Genomic DNA, 23,238 nt, shown 5'->3' on the forward strand with positions numbered 1-23,238 from the left:
GGTTGAAAATTGTAGACAATACCATAAGGACTTTCCATGTTAATTAATCCAATTCAAAATTGGATTTACTAGCAAGACTTTATTAATATTTTATATCAAAATTGGATTTACTAACAAGACTTTATTAATATTTTATATAACATCTTTTATATAAAATAAGTGCTATATATATATATATATTTTAACCAAGAGATATAATTTCGTTTTTCTATTCTAAATAGAATATTTTAATTTATTCACAGTATTAATTATATCCTCTGTGCTAGCAAAAAATATAATAATATTTCATTTGGAATAATAACTAAATTTATTTAACTAATAATATTCTTTAATTTAATTATCAAATAATAAAGCAACTAATCCTTTAGCAAAGATCAGAACACTCGTTAGTGTGCGACCCCATAGGTTCAGTACTAAGCCGATAGTAAATTGATCACATCAATATACTAATCAAGGGTGGCGTCTATCAACACTCCTTAACGACCGGATAGCATGAAGTATACATTTTACTCTCGAGAACCTGTAGAAGAATAATGTAGTAATTCCTTCTATCCTTATAGCTCTGGATCACCCAAGGATATGGTTCAACTGTCAAATCCTAATAGGCAACCAACTATATGTTCATGTCAAAATATAATCAACCATTGAATGACTTAAGAAACTCTTTTCTTCTTTCATTCGATCGCCCTGGCCAAGGTCTTAATTTGGTCGGTTATAATTCATGACAACATGGAGCTTAAACTCATTACCAAGAGTTGACAGATTCCATCTTGATCAATCATTAATTCTACAAGTATTTAATCATACCCAATATCCTTTCAACTATCACCCTAGGGCCATAGGTGTCTAGTATCAAAGTACAATAAATAACTTGTCAATTACTATGACGATCTCAGGTCAAAGGAAATTTTTACATCACATTCTTCAAGAGAATATCCTATTGACAGTTATGATAATTTTAACCATTAGGAATTATCCAATGAGTCGGTTCAATGTTCATATCTCTATATGCATCATCTATCTATGTGATTTAGTTAATGAGATCAACTAATCTTTATCCAATAAAGACGATCACATAAATATTGATCTAACCGGATTACTAATGTCCCAATTAATAATCCTACGTTCAAGAACAAATTTAGTTTAAATTATAAGAGACTTTGCTCTCATTATCATGATCTCTATCACGATGACAAATCTTAAAATTTAATCAAGGACCTTATCAAATTAATCAAACAATTAATAATGACTATGATAAAAGAATGCCATATATTTTTATATCAAATAACGTTTACAAAAAATATGTTCAAATCATCAAACATGAGATTGGATCTAGGGCATATCTAATATATCCCTAACAATCTCCCACTTGCACTAGAGCCAATCGCTCTTGTACTTCATTCCCAATTTCCACTTGTGCTTGTCAAACTCCTTTGCTCCAAGAGCTTTAGTGAATGGCTCTGCAGCATTTTCCTTTCCATCAACCTTTTGAATCTCGACGTCGCCACGTTCAATGATTTCTCTTATTAAGTGATACCTTCGCAGAACGTGTTTGGATTTTTGGTGTGATCTTGGTTCTTTTGCTTGAGCAATGGCTCCAGTATTGTCACACAACAATGGAACTGCACCCTCTATTGAAGGAACCACACCAAGTTTAGTTAAGAACTTTTTCATCCATACAGTTTCCTTAGCTGCTTCACTAGCTGCTATATATTCTGCTTCAGTTACTGAATCAACTACTATAGCTTGTTTGGAACTTTTCCAACTCACTGCACCACCATTTATGGTGAATACATAACTAGAAATAGATTTGCTATCATCTCTATCTGAAGAGAAGCTTGCATCAGTATAACCTTCAAGTTTTAATTCAGAATCTCCATAAATGAGGAATTGGTCTTTAGTCCTTCTTAAGTACTTAAGTATGGTCTTGACCACCTTCCAATGTTCCTCACCAGGATTTGCCTGATATCGGCTAGTCACTCCTAGTGCATATGCCATATTGGGACGTGTACATGTCATGGTATACATGATAGCTCCCACTACACTAGCGTATGGAACCCTACTCATGCGTTCTCTCTCTTCAAGTGTTTCAGGACAATCCTCCATACTGAGAGTAATTTCAGTGCCTATCGGTAGATAGCCTCTTTTGGAATTATCCATGTTATACCTTTTCAGAATGGTATCAATGTACAAAGACTGTGAAAGTCCAAGCAGCTTCCTCGATCTATCTTTATAGATCTTTATTCCCAATATATAAGCTGTTTCTCCCAAGTCTTTCATGGAGAACTGTTTAGATAGCCAAATCTTGGTAATTTGCAGTGCCGGTACATCATTCCCTATGAGCAATATATCATCAACATATAATACTAAGAATATAATTATGCTCCTACTAACCTTTTTGTGCACATAAGGTTCTTCTTCGCATCTAACAAAATTGAACTTTTCAATTGTCTTGTTAAAGCGAATATTCCAACTTTGAGAAGCTTGCTTCAGTCCATAAATGGATCTTTGTAGCTTGCAAATTTTATTATGATCAGACGGAGATGTGAAACCTTCAGGTTGTGTCATATACACATCCTCTTCTAGCTCACCATTAAGGAAAGTTGTTTTCACATCCATTTGCCATATTTCATAATCATAGTATGCTGCTATAGCAAGCAGAATCCGAATTGATTTGAGCATTGCCACGGGAGAGAAAGTCTCGTCATAGTTGATGCCTTCCTTTTGACGATATCCCTTTGCAACAAGACGGGCTTTATAGGTATCCACCTTTCCGTCTACTCCAATCTTTTTCTTAAAAACCCATTTACAACCTATAGGTTTTATATCCTTTGAAGGTTCAACTAAAGTCCATACTTTATTTTCCTTCATGGATTCTATTTCGGATTCCATGGCCTTTTTCCATCTCTCATAGTCAGAACTTTGTATAGCCTCTTCATAGGTATTAGGTTCATCATCAGTATGATCAACCTCACTTGATACATCATCTTGTACCATTAGATTTAATCTAGTTGGTACATGACGTTGTCGGGTAGACCTTCTAAGAGGTACTTGTACAACTTGTTCATCTTGTGCTGGATTTGATTGTTATTCAATTTGGTTTGGAACTGGTTCATTAACCTGTTCTTGAACTTCAACCATTGAAGATGACAACTTCCTTGGCAACTTCAAAACATCCAATAAAGGTTCTTCAACTTGGGTCTCATGATCTTTATTTTATATTGATTCATTAGTTTCCTGAACTTCATCAAGTTCTATATCTCCACTATAATTTCCTTCCAAAATAAATTCCCTTTCCAAAAAGATTGCTCCTCTAGCCACAAACACTTTATGGTCAGAAGGGTGATAGAAATAATATCCCATTGTTTCTTTGGGATACCCAATGAACCTACACTTATCAGATCTTGAGTCAAGTTTATCAAGACTGTAGTCTCTTAACATAAGCTGGACAACCCCAAACTTTAATATGTTTAAGGTTAGGCTTACATCCTTTCCATATCTCATATGGTGTTGTAGAGACTGACTTAGTGGGAACTTTATTAAGTAAGTATGTTGCTGCTTCCAAAGCATATCCCCATAAATTTATTGGAAGATTAGTGAACCCCATCATAGATCTCACCATATCTAATAAGGTTTGATTTCTCCTTTCAGATACACCATTGTGTTGTGGTGTTCTTGGAGGAGTCAACTGTGAGAGAATCCTATTTTCTTTGAGATATCTGGTAAAATCTTCACTAAGATATTCTCTACCTCTATCAGACCTTAGTACTTTGATACTTTTATCAGTCTGTGTCACGGCCCAATTTAGGATTGTGACCGGCGCTTAGGAGCAAGTGCTCCCAAGTAAGCCTCAGCGGTAATGTTACAGAAAATCGAGAAGAGTTTCTCCTTTTTTGGACCATCCCAAAAAAATTTCCTGTCTCAAATCAACAACCAAACATCCTAATATCATACCAAATAATTGACAACTTGTCAATTAACCAACACAAGTCTCCACCATAACTAAATCACCAACTAACCACAAGAAATACTAATTTATCTCCAACTTTGATAAATGAGAACAATACTCAACATAAGACTATAATAACGAAAGAATACTAATGACACTAAAATACTGACTATGGGGCAACTCTAAGAGTTCAATGGAAAGACCATAACAATAAATAAAATCTCTGCCCACGCGAACAAGTACGAGGCTCACCAAGAATTCTCAACCTGTGCGCTCTAATTAACGAGATCCTCGCCTGCGTCAGCTGTTGTCTATGTAAAAAAAATTAGTGGTGAATGAGTCGCTAGCTCAGTGAGTAATAACACTTATCCACAACCTTTTTTATTTGGGGACAAGTCAGAAAACATGCTAGTATCTGAAACGGATAATATCCAAATGCCCTTTCAGAAACAATAAATAATTTTCAGTCTCATCATACTTTTCTTGTAGTATAATACAATTAACAGTTCACTAATAAGCTTGGTAACCACTGTATAATATCAATATTCACATTTTTTTTGGAGGTTCAATGAACGGATCATGTATTCGGTATAACTGTGGACTTCTTTGCAAGAAGTCATACATAACGGTAGTCCCTACTCGAGGGAAATTGGTAATGGTATTCTAGTTCTACCTTCCCACTAGCGAGGGCTATAACAGTAATCGGTAATTACAAGGTGCACCAGGTCTAACGAACCCGCCGTTAGCTACTGGATCCTTCAATGTCTACTCCCATTTATACTTGTCTCTGTAATCCGTATATACTCGTAGAAAATAATTTAAAACAATATAGGGCATTTCGGTATTTATAAAATCATGTAATTTCGTTTCAATAACGGTAAATCTTATCTCAAGTAACAGTAAAACGTATTCAGTAACAATGAGAATATTCAGAATAACTGTAATCGTCTAAAATAAATATAGTAGTATCATATCGAGTAAAGGACTTGTCCCACATGCAGATTCAAATCAGTCGGTAACATGCTCATATTAAAATCATACGTAAATCATGCTAGTTGTAGAAATACAAATTGAGGTAAGGTTACTACTCACAGCACTCGTACCGAAATACCAAACTCGTCACCTCTAGCGATCTGTACGATTTTCTTCAATCAATCTATAATCACATCAATATCGATCTTGTGTTAATTTCTTTGTTTAAGTTAATTCATATTTAATATAGATTACCCAAATCCTCAAAGTTTTATGTTCTACCATCAATTTACCGAATTATATTTATCCATACTATGAGTAATTCAACTAGTCTATAACCTATCAATTTCAACTTACTCATATATTTATTCATCAATATTTTTCTTTTATCCTAGATTATGCCAAACATATGTATAAATCTAAATCATTAAGGATTACTGTCAACAATAATTTCTTTTGTACATACACTGAGATGATAATCTTAACCAACTTGAAGTAAGAAAATTTACCCTCTGAATTGAAAAATAATGCCTTCAACAAAAGCCTTTGAAACTTTGTTTGGTCCTATAATTTATTGATACTACTATATATAAAGGGCATTAAGAATTTGATTTATTTTCATATGAACTATTTCTTGTCCTCATGTAGTGCCTTACAAGCATTCAAGTTTCTACACTAGACTAAATTGTTTGCTATAAGATTAACAAAATACTTATTCATCTAATGAGAATCCATGTTTGTACTAAATTAAAAGCAACTTAAATTTTTTTTTTGTTTCTTCCCTTAGTTAACAAAATAATCACTAATATTATGCTAAGTATTGAGTAAAGGAAATCTCATATAGATTACCATGGAAAAAAATTAGAATTCAATTACCTAACTTATTCTCCTCCTCCGTAAATCCCTTTGCTAGATAAAGAGCAAACCAACTTTGTGATTTTGCCTTCTGTTCGTTTGCTTCTGCCGAGTTAAATAGCTTGCCCCCAATTCCTTTGTCTAGTTAACGTAGGGCTTTGATCCTAATTCATCTCTTATTGTATTTTATTTTTGGTTAGTTATTCCTTTTTCTTTTGTTACAAATTACTTAATTACCCTATTTTTTTTATGAGAAGTATTACATTCTCCCCGCCTTATAAAATTCGGTCCCCAAATTTAACTCATGTACGTACCTGTAGACTGAAATAAATGAGGTTACTTGACTCGCATAATATCTTCTATTTCCTATGTAGCTTCTTCAACAATATGATTTCTCCATAAGACTTTAACGAGCACAATTTCTTTTGACCGTAGCTTTCTTACTTGCATATCAACAATAGTCATCGGCTCCTCCTCGTAGGACAACTTCTCATCGAGCGGTATAGTCGGTGCTTCAATCACCTGAGATGAGTCTGACATACATTTTCTTAGCATTGAGACATGAAACACTGGGTGAATAAAGGATAACTCAGGAGGAAGTGTCAAACGATAAGCCACCGCTCCCACTCGGTCTAGTATCTCATACGGTCCTATAAACCTGGGGCTCAAATTGCCTCTTTTCCCAAACTGCATTACACATTTCATAGGGGAGACTCGTAGGAACACTTTGTCTCCAATTGTGAACACTAAATCTCTTCTTCTCTTATCAGCATAAGACTTTTGTCTGCTTTGAGCTGCAAGCAATCTCTGTCTGATCAACTGGACCTTGTCCATAGCTTCTCGTACAAGGTTGGGTCCCAATAAATTAGTCTCACCAGCTTCAAACCATCTGATAGGAGAACGACATCTTCTACCATACAATGTTTCGTACGATGCCATTTGAATACTGGACTAGAAGCTATTGTTGTAAGCAAATTCAGCTAATGGTAGATAAGTGTCCCAACTACCTCCAAACTCAAGAATGCAAGCTCTCAACATATCCTCCAAGATCTGAATAGTACGTTCAGACTGCCCGTCTGTCTGTGGATGAAATGTAGTACTAAGATCTACTCGTGTACCCAATGCTTCTTGAAAAGATTTCCAAAAGCGTGAAGTGAATTGTGATCCTCTATCAGAGATGATGGATACTGGAACTCCGTGAAGTCGGACAATTTCATTCATAAATATTTGTGCATACCTGACTCCACCATATGTAGCCTTCACCGGCAAAAAGTGTGTTGATTTCGATAGTCGATCTACAATCACCCATACCGAGTCATAACCTCTAAGGGTTCGTGGTAGCCCGGTGACAAAATCCATATTAATTCTTTCCTATTTCCACTTTGGAATCTCAATTTGTTGTAGTAGTCCTACAGGTCGCTGATGCTCAGCCTTGACCTGCTGACAAGTCAAACAACTAGAAACAAAGTTAGCAACATCTTTCTTTATACCTTCCCACCAATAAAATTGCTTCAGGTCATGGTACATTTTTGTGGATCCAGGATGTATACTGTATTTAGTGTTGTGAGCTTCTTTAAGAATAGCATGTCTCAACCTATCTACGTCTGCTACACATAGCCTCTCACCCATTCGAAGAACACCATCACCTTCAACAGTCATATCCTTGCTTTTACCAGCTAAGACCTCATCTCTATATTTACATAATCGTTCATCCTCATATTGGGTGGCCTTAATGCGCTCAACTAATGAAGACTTAGCCTGAGAACAAGCCAACAATGCCTCTGAATTTCCGACACTAAATCTGATACCTGTATCTTCTAGTCTCTGAATATCTTTGGCTAAAGATCTCTTTGCAGGGGCTATATGTGCCAAACTCCCCATAGATTTTCTACTCAATGCGTCAGCCACAACATTAGCTTTTCCAGGATGATACAAAATAGAACAATCATAGTCTTTGAGTAGTTCCATCTAATGACGCTGCCGAAGATTTAGATCTCTCTACTGAAAGATATACTTCAGACTTTTATGGTCAGTATAAATCTCACAAGTTTCACCGTATAAATAATGCCTCCAAATTTTTAGAGCAAATACCACTGCAGACATCTCCAAATCATGTGTAGGATAGTTTTGCTTGTGCTTTTTCAATTGTCTCAAAGCATAAGCTATAACATGACCATTTTGCATGAGAACTCATCCTAATCCCACCCTCGAGGCATCGCAGAATACTGTAAATCCTCCAGGACCTGATGGTAAGGCTAATATTGGTGTAGTTGTCAGACACGTTTTGAGTTTTTGAAAGCTTTGCTCACATTCTTCCGTCCACTAAAACTTTGCATTTCTGTGTTAGCTTGGTCAGCAGCGATGCTATTCTGGAGAAATCCTGCACAAAACGCCTGTAATAGCCTGCTAAGCCTAAAAAGCTGCGAATCTCTGTAGGAGAAGTAGGTCTGGGCCATTTCTGCACAGCTTCGGTCTTCTTAGGATCTACCATAATTCCATCTTTAGATACAACATGTCCCAAAAATGATACCGAGTTTAGCCAAAATTCACACTTCGAGAACTTAGCATAAAGACGATGTTCTTGCAATGTCTGCAACACAGTCATGAGATGATTCTCATGTTCTCCTTGGCTACGAGAATATATCAGGATATCATCAATAAATACTATTACAAAGTTATCCAAAAATGGCTTGAACACTCTATTCATTAAATCCATGAATGCAGCTTGAGCATTTGTCAGTCCGAAAGGCATCAAAAGAAACTCGTAGTGCCCGTATCTAGTTCTGAAAGCAGTCTTAGAAATATCTTCATCTTTGATTCTAAGTTGATGATAACCAGGGCGGAGGTCAATCTTTGAAAAGTGGACAGCTCCTTGTAACGGATCAAACATGTCATCTATACGAGGCAAAGGATATTTATTGCGTATTGTTATCTTGTTCAACTGCCTGTAGTCAATGCACATTCTCATGGATCCGTCTTTCTTCTTCACGAACAGTACTGCTGCACCTCATGGTGATACACTAGGTCTAATAAAACCCTTATCTAACAAATCTTGTAACTGTTGTTTTAGCTCCCTCAACTCTGCTGGTGCCATTCAATATGTGGGTATCGATATGGGTTGTGTGTCAGGTAGCAAATCAATACCAAAGTCTATTTCTCGTACTGGAGGCAATCCTGGTAAATCCTCATGAAATACATCAGAAAATTCTCTCACTATGGGTACATTTTCTATACTAACTTTTTCCTTTCTTGTGTCATTTACAATAGCTAAGAGACCCAAGCAACCTTTCTTCATAAGTCGTTGAGCCTTCATAAAAGATACAGTTTTGCAAGTCTCTAGAACCTGACTCCCTCTTAGAATAAAACTGGGTTCATTTGGTATCTCAAACTTAACTATCTTTGCATGACAATCGACTATAGCATAGCAAGAAGATAACCAATCCATTCCCATCAACATGTCAAAGTCAATCATATCAAGTACAATAAGGTCAACTAGAGTATCTCTACCCTCAACCCGAATCTGATAAGCACGATACACGTATTCAGCTAATAGAGACTCTCCAATAAGAGTAGCAACTAGAAAAAGGATCATTCAATAGCTCGGGCTGTCTACTAAATCTCAAAGCAAAGTACGAGGACACATAGGAGTGGGTAGATCCCGGATCAATCAACGCAAGTGCATCAAATGAACAGACAGAAAGAATACATGTAACCACTGCATTCGAGGCCTGAGCATCCTGTCTAGTAAATGCAAAAACTCTCGCCTGACCTCTTCCAGCATTGTCTTGTCCTTGATTCACATTAGCTCGGTCTCTAGTACCTTGACCTTTATTTCCCATACCTGTAGTACCAGAAGTATTACGAGTAGTCTGAGTCAGTGCAGCTGACTGAATAGAAGCCTGGTTGAAATTTCTCGGAGGCTGAGGGCAATCCCTCAAATGATGTCCCAACTGGCCACACCGAAAGCACTCTCTAGTTAGAACACGGCATTGGCCCAAATGTGATCTACCACAAGTCTGGCAGACTAGAATAGTGGCATATATCTGCCCAGAATTTCGATGTCCAGAAGATGATGGTCCCCTATTACCTTGTCTGTAATGTGGTCTGTATGTGGACTGTGAAGATATGTGTGTCCCTGTCTGAGAACCCTGTTATTGTTATTGTCCCTGATTTCCTGCTCTTCTATTTTCACTAAAACCACCACTGAAGGCCCCTCCTGTCTTGGCCTTCTTACGTAAATCATTAGCTGCACGTTCCTCATGTCCTTTGTTGTCAATCTTTCTAGCAAGGTCGACTACATCATAGTAGGATAAAGTCTTTATCTGTGGGGATCTGCAGTGTATAGACGACCAACCAATCCATCAATAAACCTCTGAACTCGAGCTTCTTCGATAGGCACTAAGTGAGGAGCATATATAGCCAGCTTACAGAACTTAGTATTATATGTTGACACATCCATATTAGGAGTCTGAACCAATCTCTCAAAGTCTCTAGCATATTGTTGCATCAGACTGTTTGGAAGGAAATGATTCTTGAACAACTTAGTGAACTCGTCCCATGTCAGTGGTGGTGCTCCTGCTGGCCTTCCTAGCAATACCATTTTATACCATGTGTTGGTCATATCCTCTAGTTTGTATGTTGCGAGCTCCACGGCTCTCTCACTAGAACATCCAAGAGCACGTAATGCCTTGAGTGTCCCATCCAAGAAACTTTGAGGATATGCTGAATTATCGGAACCTGTGAATTTTGATGATTTCAACTTCAGGAACTCGTGTAGGGACACTTCCTTATTCTCGAAAGGCTGCGTCTGTGTAGGTGCTTGTGTCTATAAAGTAGCCTGAAGAGCTGAATTTCCGCCCTGAGTAGGCACCAATGCCTCTAACACATTCAATAACCTTGTCACTGCATCTGCAGGTAAGGCAACAGTAGGTACAATAGTTGGCACTGGTGGTGGAGAGTTCTGAACTCCCTGCCCTTGCACTTGATCTGTCATAACAGCTTGGGTTTGACCCATGTTCCCAATTTGGGGTTGAGGAGCAGTCTGTCTTCTAGTTTGATAAGCCCCAACTTGATCGCCACCCCGGGTAGCACCACGTCCAGCACCACCTCCAGCAGATGAGGGTGTGCGTGTACTAGCCATCTGCGAAAGAAATATTCCAAAGTCAATCTCAAGTTATCTCAACGCACGATCAAAGAATGAAAGAAGGGAAAAACATTCCTAAATGTTCAGTAGCCTCGAGATCATAAGTATGAGTGCCTACATACCCATGAACAAGACTCTACTAAACATTGCTCCATGACTCGGGACTTAAAGCCTAAGCTCTATACCAACTTTGTCACGACCCAATTTAGAATTGTGACCGGCGCTTAGGAGCAAGTGCTCCCAAGTAAGCCTCAGCGGTAATGTTGCAGAAAATCGGGCAGAGTTTTCCATGTTTTTGGACCATCCCAAATTTTTTCCCTGTCTCAAATCAGCAACCAAACATCCTAATAGCAATTCAACAATTGACAACTTGTCAATTAACCAATACAAGTCTCCACCATAACTAAATCACCAACTAACCACTAGAAATACTAATTTATCTCCAACTTTGATAAATGAGAACAATACTCAACATAAGACTATAATAACGAAAGAATACTCATGACACTAAAATACTGACTATGGAGCAACTCTAAGAGTTCAATGGAAAGACCATAACAATAAATAAAATCTCTGCCCACGCGAACAAGTGCGAGGCTCACCAAGAATTCTCAACTTGTGCGCTCTAATTAACGAGATCCTCTCCTGCGTCAGCTGTTGTCTCTGTAAAAAAAATTAGCGGGGAATGAGTCGCTAGCTCAGTGAGTAATAACACTTATCCACAACCGTTTTTATTTGGGGACAAGTCAGAAAATATGCTAGTATCTCAAACGGATAACATCCAAATGCCCTTTCAGAAACAATAAATAATTTTCAGTCTCATCATACTTTTCTTGTAGTATAATACAATTAACAGTTCAGTAATAAGCTCGATAACCACTGTATAATATCAATATTCACATTTTTTTGGGGAGGTTCAATAAACGGATCATGTATTCGGTATAATTGTGGACTTCTTTGCAAAAAGTCATATATAACGGTAGTCCCTACTCGAGGGAAATTGGTAACGGTATGCTAGTTCTACCTTCCCACTAGCGAGGGCTCTAACAGTAATCGGTAGTTACAAGGTGCACCAGGTCTAACAAACCCGCCGTTAGCTACGGGATCCTTCAATGTCTACTCCCATTTATACTTGTCTCTGTAATCCGTATATACTCGTAGAAAATAATTTAAAACAATATAGGGCATTTTGGTATTTATAAATTCATGTAAATTTCATTTCAGTAACGGTAAATCTCATCTCAAGTAACAGTAAAACGTATTCAGTAACAATGAAAATATTCAGAATAACTGTAATCGTCTAAAATAAATATAGTAGTATCATATCGAGTAAAGGACTTGTCCCACATGCACATTCAAATCAGTCGGTAACATGCTCATATTAAAATCATATGTAAATCATGCTAGTTGTAGAAATACAAATTGAGGTAAGGTTACTACTCACAGCACTCGTGCCGAAATACCAAACTCGTCACCTCGAGCGATCTGTACGATTTTCTTCAATCAATCTATAATCACATCAATATTGATCTTGTGTTAATTTCTTTGTTTAAGTTAATTCATAGCTAATATAGATTACCCAAGTCCTCAAAGTTTTATGTTCTACCATCAATCTACTGAATTATATTTATCTATACTATGAGTAATTCAACTAGTCTATAACCTATCAATTTCAACTTACTCATATATTTATTCATCAATATTTTTCTTTTATCCTAGATTATGCCAAACATATGTATAAATCTAAATCATTAAGGATTACTGTCAACATAATTTCTTATGTACATACAGTGAGATGATAATCTTAACCAACTTGAAGTAAGAAATTTTACCCTCTGAATTGAAAAATAATGCCTTCAACAGAAGCCTTTGAATCTCTGTTTGGTCCTATAATTTATTGATCCTACTATATATAAAGGGCGTTAAGAATTTGATTTATTTTCATATGAACTGTTTCTTGTCCTCATGTAGTGCCTTACAAGCATTCAAGTTTCTACACTAGACTAAATTGTTTGCTATAAGATTAACAAAATACTTATTCATCTAATGAGAATCCATGTTTGTACTAAATTAAAAGTAACTTAAATTTTTTTTTTGTTTCTTCCCTTAGTTAACAAAATAATCACTAACATTATGCTAAGTATTGAGTAAAGGAAATCTCATATAGATTACCATGGAAAAAAATTAGAATTCAATTACCTAACTTATTCTCCTCCTCCGTAAATCCCTTTGCTAGATAAAGAGCAAACCAACTTTGTGATTTTGCCTTCTGTTCGTTTGCTTCTGCCGAGTTAAATAGCTTGCCCCCAATTCCTTTGTTTAGTTAACGTAGGGCTTTGACCTTAATTCATCTCTTATTGTATTTTATTTTTGGTTAGTTATTCTTTTTTTTTTTGTTGCAAATTACTTAATTACCCTTTTTTTTAATGAGGAGTATTACAGTCTGTTTCTCAACTTCACTACGGAACCTTTTGAACATTTCAAAAGATTCAGACTTGTGTTTCATAAGATACACAAATCCATATCTTGACATATCATCTGTGAAAGTGATAAAGTAAGAATATCCACCTCTGGCTTAAATTTTCATGGGCCCACAAACATCTGTATGATTTAGTCCCAATAATTCAGAAGCTCTTTCTCCACTTCCAGTAAATGGAGATTTGGTCATTTTTCCTTTGAGACAGGATTCACAAGTTGGATATGATTCAAAATCATATTTGTCAAGGTACCCTTCCTTGTACAACTTGTTAATTCTTTTCTCTCCAATATGACCAAGCCTCAATGCCAAAGGTATGTTTGATTTACATGATCATCTCTTTTCCTCTTAAGACTTGAAATATGCATAATCGAATTAGCATTCACATTAGGTAAGACATAAACATCATGTTGGAGATAGTCATTCACATATAAGTTATCACTATAATAAATAGAGCAAATACCATTGCCTATATTTATGTAAAAACCACGGTTGTCCAACATAGAAGCTGAAATTATGTTCGAAACAAATTTATGAACATAATAATAATCATCTAACATAAGTACTTTTCCCGAAAGCATTAGTAAGGAAATTGATCCAACAGCTACGGCTGCAACTTTTGCACCATTTCCAACTTGTAGATTAATTTCTCCTTTCTTTAATCTCGTACTTATCTTGAACCCTTGCAATATATTACAGATGTTATAACCACTGCCAGTATCTAATACCCGCAATGAAGAATTAGTAGTAGCTAAAGAAATCTTGAAAATATTTTTCATTAATGTCTCACCTTGTTTCTTGTCCTTTAGAGTTTCAAGATACTCCTTGCAGTTTCTCTTCCAATACCCTTTCTTCTTGCAGTGAAAACATTCATCATCATACATTGACCGCAAGATCAAATCTTCAGAAAGCTCTTTACCAAGCTTGTACCCCAGCTTCTCATGTTCTTCGGCAAGAACAATCACATGATTGACAAGGGGTCCAACCAGAGAGTTTTCAATGTCCAACTGTATATCAACCATCTTCTTAAGATATTCAATAATTGCAGTTGGATCCATATTCTGATGTTTCCTCTGGAGTTCAGAACTCATAGAAGCGAGAATGATGTGTTTAATAGCAAGGTATTCTTCCAAGTATTTCTAATAAACTTTGGTGCCTTGAACATCATTCTCTGGTGGGATTATCTTTGTAGGCTTATCGATCACATTAATAAGCTTTTCATGCATGAGAACAATTCTCAAATTTCTATATCAGTCATCAAAGTTTGGTCCTACCAACGTGTTGGTCTCAAGTATTTCACGCAGTGATATAACAGACATATTGAGAAATCTAAAATATTGAAAAGAAAAGGCAATAATATAAGAACATATTTACATATATCATAAAGACATGGACTTTTATGTAAATGATATTTCCACTAATTATTTTAAACTATTTACCCTCATTATAGTTTAAGAAATATTTATTTCAATTAGTGGAGTAAAGGAATCCTTCAACAATATGTATGAGCCCCTTGGTAGTCAAGTCGTTTCTCATATATATATTTTAAAGGTAGGTACTCTTACCAATTGTATCCCTATACAACTTCCTTAAATAGCTCTATGTCAAATAGTCCTCTGGTAGTCAGGTCGATCCTATTGGCATAGTTGAGTTCAACCATCATGATAGCAAAGAACTTATTAAATTTTATACTCTCCCGGGTAGTCCAGGCATCTAGTGTAAAATTGAATAATTCTTTCAATCCATACATCTAATGCAAATAAACAATTTTAACATATTCTCGAACTATAAGTCTCCTGGTAGTCAGGCCGCTCCTTATAAACAAGAGATAAGTAAAATTATTTACTTTGATGGATAGCTTTATAATAAAATATCTTTATATTTTATTATTCAAGAACTCAAATTTTAGTAAGAGGGAATTGTTACTAAAATAATTTTTAATAACATGATGATCAAATCTTTCATAGCACATGAATTTGGTTTAAGTTGTCTACATGCTTTGTCTTAAATTAATTTACATCACATGTAATAAATAATTCAAAAGCATACGCCGAACAAGCATGTGACATAAAAAAGAAATTCAACATACTTCTAATATGTTTATCTTATATATCACATATATCACATAAAATAATTCATGCCAGAAAATTATTATTAGTTAATACCTCATAAACTAATAACAATTTAAATAACTGTATAATCTAATAACCTATTATAGATTACCGTCGTATCTTACATGAAATTTTAAATTCAAGTTATGAACTATCTCAGTAATTTAACTTTTATGAATACATATTTTATTCACAATAAAATAATAACAATTCATGCATTCAAACAATTTGTCTAGTGCACAAAACACATGTATTATAGTTTGAACTTTTCAAATATAATCATAAAATATTTCATAAATAAATTTTAGACACAAAAAACCATGGCTCTGATACCACTGTAGGATTGCATAGAGGTGTTCATAACATGAAGCGGAAGATAAAAGCAATCCTAGGCATAAATTTTTGTGTTTAAAATTTATTTACATATCAAAGATCGGATCTAAGACGTACCTTGTAAAAAGAGTCTCGTTTTTAAATTTCTTCGATAGTGCGAAGAATCTATGTGTATCCACACTGAGACTGGCCCTTGCTATCAACTCCTTGATCAATGAAACCCCGTGAACAAATTGAATGAAAATATTGTGTTGAAATTTTTCTCAAAAATCTCAACTCAAAGGTAGAAGAACAAGAAACAATTTTCTTGTACTAGTATTTTCTATCTTGGTTTTATATTGCAGTATTACTTTCTCAGAGTAATTTTTCTTCTCAAAAATAACTCTCTTGATTTCTTTACAATATGTATAAGATCTATGTCTCACTAATTCTTAATTAGGACTCACACACATATATATACATAATTTCCATCACATGTCTTATGGTAAATATTTTAAAAAAAAATATGTAACTTATTTATGGAATTCAATTCTAAATTGAATTCTACAACTTAGTCAACATTTTAAAATAAAAACATGTAACTCATTTATGGAATTCAATTCTAAATTGAATTCTACAACTTAGTCACCATTTTAAAATAAAAACATGTAACTCATTTATGGAATTCAATTCTAAATTGAATTCTATAACTTAATCAATATTTGAAAATAAAAACATGCAACACATTTATAGAATTTAATTCTAAATTGAATTCTTCTTATTAATATTTTCCTATTAAAAAAATTATCTCCCATATCAAATGGGTTGAAAATTGTAGACAATACCATAAGGATTTTCCATGTTAATTAATCCAATTCAAAATTGGATTTACTAGCAAGACTTTATTAATATTTTATATAACATCTTTTATATAAAATAAGTGCTAACTATATATATATATATATATATATATATATATATATATATATATATATATATATATATATCACATATATAATTTTAACTAAGAGATATAATTTCGTTTTTCTATTCTAAATAGAATATTTCAATTTATTCACAATATTAATTATATCCTCTATGTTAGCAAAGAATATAACAATATTTCATTTGGACTAATAACTAAATTTATTTGACTAATTAAATTCTTTAATTTAATTATCAAATAATAAAGCAATTAATCCTTTAGCAAAGATGAGAACACTCGTTAGTGTGCGACCCCATAGGTTCAGTACTAAGCCGGTAGTAAATTGATCACATCAATATACTAATCAAGGGTGGCGTCTAGCAACACTCCTTAATGACCGGATAGAATGAAGTATACAATTTTACTCTCAAGAACCTGTAGAAGAATAATGTAGTAATTTCTTCTGTCCTTATAGCTCTGGATCACCCTAGGATATGGTTCAACTGTCAAATCCTAATAGGCAACCAACTATGTGTTCATGTCAAAATATAATCAACCATTGAATGACTTAAGAAACTCTTTTCTTCTTTCATTCAATCGCCCTGGCCAAGGTCTTAATTTGGTCGGTTATAATTCATGACAACATGGAGCTTGAACTCATTACCAAGAGTTGACAGATTCCATCTTGATCAATCACTAATTCTACAAGTATTTAATCATACCCAATATCCTTTCAACTATCGCCCTAGGGCCATAGGTATCTAGTATCAAAGTACAATAAATAACTTGTCAATTACTATGATGATCTCAAGTCAAAGGAAATTTTTACATCACATTCTTCAAGAGAATATCCTATTGACAGTTATGGTAATTCTAACCATTAGGAATTATCCAATGAGTCGGTTCAATGTTCATATCTCTATATGCATCATCTATCTATGTGATTTAGTTAATGAGATCAACTAATCTTTATCCAATAAAGACGATCACATAAATATTGATCTAACCGGATTACTAATGTCCCAATTAATAATCCTACGACCAAGAACAAATTTAGATTAAATTATAAGAGACTTTGCTCTCGTTATCATGATCTCTATCACGATGATAAATCTCAAAATTTAATCAAGGACCTTATCAAATTAATCAAATAATTAATAATGACTATGATAAAAGAATGCCATATATTTTTATATCAAATAACGTTTACAAAAAATATGTTCAAATCATCAAACATGAGATTGAATCTAGGGCATATCTAATATATCCCTAACACCTTGATCATGCATAAGCAAATACGAAGGTAGTGATTTTGGAGAGATCAAGCTTTCTGTAAAAGCAATTCCATTCTGAACTGTATTACATTGAGGTCATAATTCATATGGTCCTCTAGATGTCCTAAATAAGTGCCCAATATGTAGAAAATGCATGGACCAGAATAGGATTTCACCATCGGCAAACCTATATTTTGGGACAACTTTATAAAGCCAGGGATCATCTGTAGTAAACAATCCATCCCAAGATTCTTTGACACCATAGTCTTTCAATACCCATAACTTAAAAGTGTCCTTCGCCTGACGAATGGAAGTAGAACGAACACAAAGCTTTCCTTCAGCCAATACTGAAACGCCTCTAGAGATGTTGCCCCTCAAGCATAATATTTGCTATGGTAATGGTATCTCTCAATACACTTCATTTGAAATACTAAATGAAACCACCGAATGATTTCTTGAAATACCGATCCAATGAAATGCCTCGTATACAAATGCCAAAGAATGTGTACGAAACAACACATTGCCAATGCCACGAGGATGTTTATCAATTTTTCTCCAGGAACTACCTTTCAGCTCGAGAACCTCACCAGGTAATTTGGGATCATCTATGTGATTGCTAATTTTAAGGATCTTATAGTTACCGCTAGTTGAGTCATAACCCAATCCAAAACGAGAAAATCCATCGGAGGAAATTCTGGATCATGAAGTTATATTGATTCTCTCGTGGAGGGGTTCCATAGCAAAAGTATGGAGCGTTCATCGCCAACATTATTAGAAACCTCGATAATAACCAAGCCATCGCAACAACAATGGGCCGCACAATGCCTTGGTTTAGAGCTTGAAGGGAAGTTAACTTTTTGCACATCCTCAGCCAGTTGAACTGACTTTCAAAGTATTTGCTCGAGATGTCAGAGTCTCGTGCTGATAACGTGTTATAAAATAAAGACTGTAAAGTAAAGACAAGTATAGAGAGAAACTGTTATATTATTCGAATTCAAACTGATGTACATAATGAACTGAAATCTCTTCTATTTATAGAAGAAAGGAAGCTGTTGTGTAAGCTGCTACTATACCAGATATGGATAATCTTCTACTGAGAGCAATGTTTATCCATAACGGAGTACTGAAAGGATAAGCTTATTATACCCGATATGGATAATCTTCTACCGGGGGTAATGTTTATCCATAACTGGGTACTGAAAGGATAAGCTTATTATACCCGATATGGATAATCTTCTATCGGGGTAATGTTTATCCATAACTGGGTACTGAAAGGATAAGCTTATTATACTCTGATATGGATAATCTTCTACTGGGGGTAATGTTTATCCATAACTAGGTACTGAAATGATAAGCTTATTATACCTGATATGGATAATCTTCTACCGAGGGTAATGTTTATCCATAATTGGGTATTGAAAGGATAAGCTTATTATACCCGGTATGGATAATCTTCTACCGGGGTAATGTTTATCCATAACCGGGTACCGAAGTGATAAGCTTCTTCAGGAAGCTTATTTCCAATAGAGTACTAAATAGATAAATATATTTACGGTGGAGTCCCATATGGATAAGCTTATTCAGGAAGCTTATTTACAATGGAGTACTAAATGAACATCCATAATATAATATATTTATAACACTCCCCCTTGGATGTTCATTAAAAGATAATATGCCTCATTAAAACCTTACTAGAAAAAATCACGTGGGAAAAAATCCTAGTGAAGGAAAAAGAGTACACATATTTAGTAATACGAATTGCTAGGTGCCTCATTAAAAACCTTATAATGAAAACCCCATGGGAAAAAAACCTTAGTAAGGGAAAAATAGTGCATCGCATATTTTACTCCCCTTGATGAAAACCTTGTTTCAAATATTTGAGTCTCCTCATTCCAATCTTGTATACCATCTTCTCAAAAGTTGAAGTTAGCAAAGATTTAGTGAATAAATCTGTTGGATTATCACTTGAACGGATTTGTTGCACATCAATGTCACCATTTTTCTGAAGATCGTGTGTGTAGAATAATTTTGGTGAAATGTGCTTCGTTCTATCTCCTTTTATAAATCCTCCCTTCAATTGGGCTATGCATGCAACATTGTCTTCGTATAAAATTGTGGGTCTTTTCTCACATTCCAAACTACATTTTTCTCGAATAAAATTAATTATTGATCTCAACCATACGCATTCCCTACTTGCTTCATGAATAGCTATTATCTCAGTGTGATTTGAAGAAGTAGCAGCAATAGATTACTTTGTGGAGTGCCATGATATGACACTACCTCCATATGTAAATACGTACCCGGTTTGAGATCGAGCTTTATGGGGATCAGATAAATAACTTGCATCTGCATAACCAACAAGATATGCACTATCTTTGTTAGCATAAAACAAACTCATATCAAGAGTTCCCTTGAAATATCGCAATATATGCTTAATCCCGTTCCAATGTCTCCCTGTAGGAGAAGAACTATATCTTGCTAGCAAATTAACAGAAAATGTTATGTCAGGCCTTATAGTATTAGCAAGATACATTAGTGCACCAATTGTACTGAGATAGGGTACTTCGGGACCAAGAGTTCCTCATCCTCTTCTGGAGGTCGGAACAAATCCTTATTCACTTCAAGTGATCGAACAACCATTGGTGTACTCAATGGGTGCGTTTTGTCCATGTAAAAGCGTTTTAAGACCCTTTCTGTATAGGCAGATTGATGGATAAAGATCCCGTCTGCTAAATGTTCAATTTGCAGACCAAGACAAAGTTTTGTCTTTCCAAGATCTTTCATCTCAAATTATTTCTTAAGATATTCAATTTCCTTTTGGAGCTCTTCTGGAGTTCCAACAAGATTTATGTCATCAACATAAACAGCAAGTATAACAAATTCTGATGCCAGTTTCTTTATAAAAATACATGGACAAATAACATCATTTATGTAATCTTCTTTCAGCAAATATTCACTAAGGCGATTATACCACATGCGCCCATATTGCTTTAAACCGTACAAAGATCTTTTTAATCTGATTGAATACATTTCCTGAGATTTTGCTTCAGGCATTTTAAATCCTTCAGAGATTTTCATATAATTTTCATTATCAAGTGAACCATACAGATAAGCTGTAACTACATCCATTACATGAATTTCAAGCTTTTCATGTAGTGCTAAACTGATGAGATATCGAAATGTTATGGCATCCATAATAGGTGAATATGTTTCATCAAAATCGACTCCAGGTCGTTGTGAGAATCCTTGTGCAACAAGGCGAGCTTTGTATCTTTCAACTTCATTTTTATCATTCCTTTTTCGCACAAAAACGCATTTATGACCAACTGGTTTTATACCAGCAGGTGTTTGGACTACTGGTCCAAAGACCTCTCTTTTAGTAAGTGACTTTAATTTCGATCGAATTGCCTCTTGACATTTTGGCCAATCAGATCTTTGTCGACATTCTTCGACAGATCGAGGTTCAAGATCCTCACTATCTTGCATAATATTAAGTGCAACACTATATGCAAAAATATTATCCACCACTATTTCAGATCAATTTAAATTAATCCCATCACCGGTCGAATTTATTAAAAGTTCTTCACTCTCATGAGCTTCGGGTTCATTGATTTCTTCAGGAATTTCAGAACTAATGAGATCTTGGGTCTCTTTAGGAGATCCCTTCATAGTATCGTTTTGATCATTTGTCGATTTTCTTTTTCAAGGATTTCGATCCTTAGAACCCAAAGGCCTACCACGCTTCAGGCATGTGTTATGTTCACTAGCTCTCATGCTAGTAGATGGTCCTACTGGGACATCAATTCGGATAGACACATTCTCTGCTGGGATATGTGACTTAGTTATCCTTTTCAATTCAGTAAATACGTCTGGCATTTGATTTGCTATATTCTGTAAATGGATGATCTTCTAGCCCTCCAGATTACATATAGGGGTACGTGGATCAAAGTGAGATAATGATGAAACTTTTCACACAATTTCTCTTTTGATTTCCTTTTTCTCTCCCCCTAATTGTGGGAAATTTGTTTCATCAAACCGACAATCTGCAAATCGAGCAGTAAATAAATCTCTTGTCAATGGTTCAAGATAGCGAATAATAGAGAGTGATTCAAACCCAACATATATTCATATCCTTCTCTGTGGTCCCATCTTACTACATTGTGGTGGTGCTACTAGCATATATACAGCACATCCGAAAATTCGTCGATGGGCAATATTTGGTTCATGACCAAAAACTAATTGTGACAGAGAATATTTATTATAATGTGTCGGTCTGAGACGAATAAGTGATGCTGCATGCAAGATAGCATGGCCCCAAGCCGTAGTGGGCAATTTTATTTTCATAAGTAGCGGTCTTGCTATCAATTGCAGACGTTTAATAAATGACTCTGCAAGGCCATTTGAGTATGAACATAAGCTACATGATGTTCAACTTTTATCCCAACTGATAGACAATAATCATCAAAATCTTAAGATGAGAATTCTCCAGCATTATCAAGGAGAATAGCCTTTATAGGATAATTTGGAAATTGTGCCCTTAATCGAATTATTTGGGCTAATAGCTTTGTAAACGCCAGATTGCGAGATGATAGTAGGCACACATGAGACCATCTTGAAGATGCATCTATTAGGACCATAAAATATCTAAACAACCCACTTCGTGGGTGAATAGGTCCACATATATCCACATGTATACGCTCTAAGAAGGCAGGGGATTCAATGTCAACCTTCATTGGTGATGGTCTAGTGATCATTTTGCCTTGATAACAAGAATCACAAGAAAATTCGTCATTTGTAAGAATCTTTAGGTTCTTTAATGGATGCCCACTAGAATTTTCAGTAATTCGTCTCATCATTATTGATCCGGGATGGCCCAAACAGCCATGTCAAAGCACAAAAGTATTTGAATCCGTAAACTTCTGGTGTACGATAGAGTGTGCTTCAATTGTACTAATTTTTGAATAGTATAAGCCAGAAGATAAAGTTGGTAACTTTTCTACAATGCATTTCTGGCCAGAAATATTCTTTGTAATACAAAGATATTCCCTGTTCATTTCATTTATTTTCTCAACATGATACCCATTTCGGCGGATATCTATAAAACTCAACAAGTTTCTTCGGGACTTGAAGGAGAACAATACATTGTCTATAATAAGTTTTGTTCCCTTAGACAAAAATATAATGGCTCTTCCGGAGCCTTCAATCAAATTTATATTACCAA

The 23,238-nt window shown here is 35.1% G+C and overlaps 2 protein-coding genes and 1 pseudogene across 2 annotated transcripts; all 3 read right to left on the reverse strand.

The window, feature by feature from the left end:
* Positions 1-6,142: 6,142 nt before the first annotated feature.
* Positions 6,143-6,715, reverse strand: LOC142168361 (uncharacterized). Its single transcript, XM_075229040.1, has one exon. The coding sequence runs from the start codon at positions 6,713-6,715 to the stop codon at positions 6,143-6,145; it is 573 nt and encodes a 190-aa protein (XP_075085141.1).
* A 487-nt stretch (positions 6,716-7,202) lies between these two features.
* LOC142168362 (uncharacterized) lies at positions 7,203-7,744 on the reverse strand. The gene is made up of 2 exons (XM_075229041.1): positions 7,267-7,744; positions 7,203-7,213 (listed from the first exon to the last, which is right to left on the reverse strand). The coding sequence occupies exons 1-2, from the start codon at positions 7,742-7,744 to the stop codon at positions 7,203-7,205; spliced, it is 489 nt and encodes a 162-aa protein (XP_075085142.1).
* A 10,246-nt stretch (positions 7,745-17,990) lies between these two features.
* On the reverse strand, positions 17,991-20,303 carry LOC142168363 (F-box/kelch-repeat protein At3g06240-like; annotated as a pseudogene).
* Between the last annotated feature and the right edge of the window lie 2,935 nt (positions 20,304-23,238).

Source organism: Nicotiana tabacum, chromosome 13 (assembly GCF_000715075.1).
Source record: "Nicotiana tabacum cultivar K326 chromosome 13, ASM71507v2, whole genome shotgun sequence".
In the NCBI taxonomy this organism is placed as follows: Eukaryota; Viridiplantae; Streptophyta; class Magnoliopsida; order Solanales; family Solanaceae; genus Nicotiana; species Nicotiana tabacum.

What these genes read in the sequence shown, in the direction of transcription:
- LOC142168361 (XM_075229040.1), bottom strand. Translation starts at nt 6,715, where the DNA reads ATGGCATCGTACGAAACATTGTATGGTAGAAGATGTCGTTCTCCTATC.
- LOC142168362 (XM_075229041.1), bottom strand. Translation starts at nt 7,744, where the DNA reads ATGGAACTACTCAAAGACTATGATTGTTCTATTTTGTATCATCCTGGA.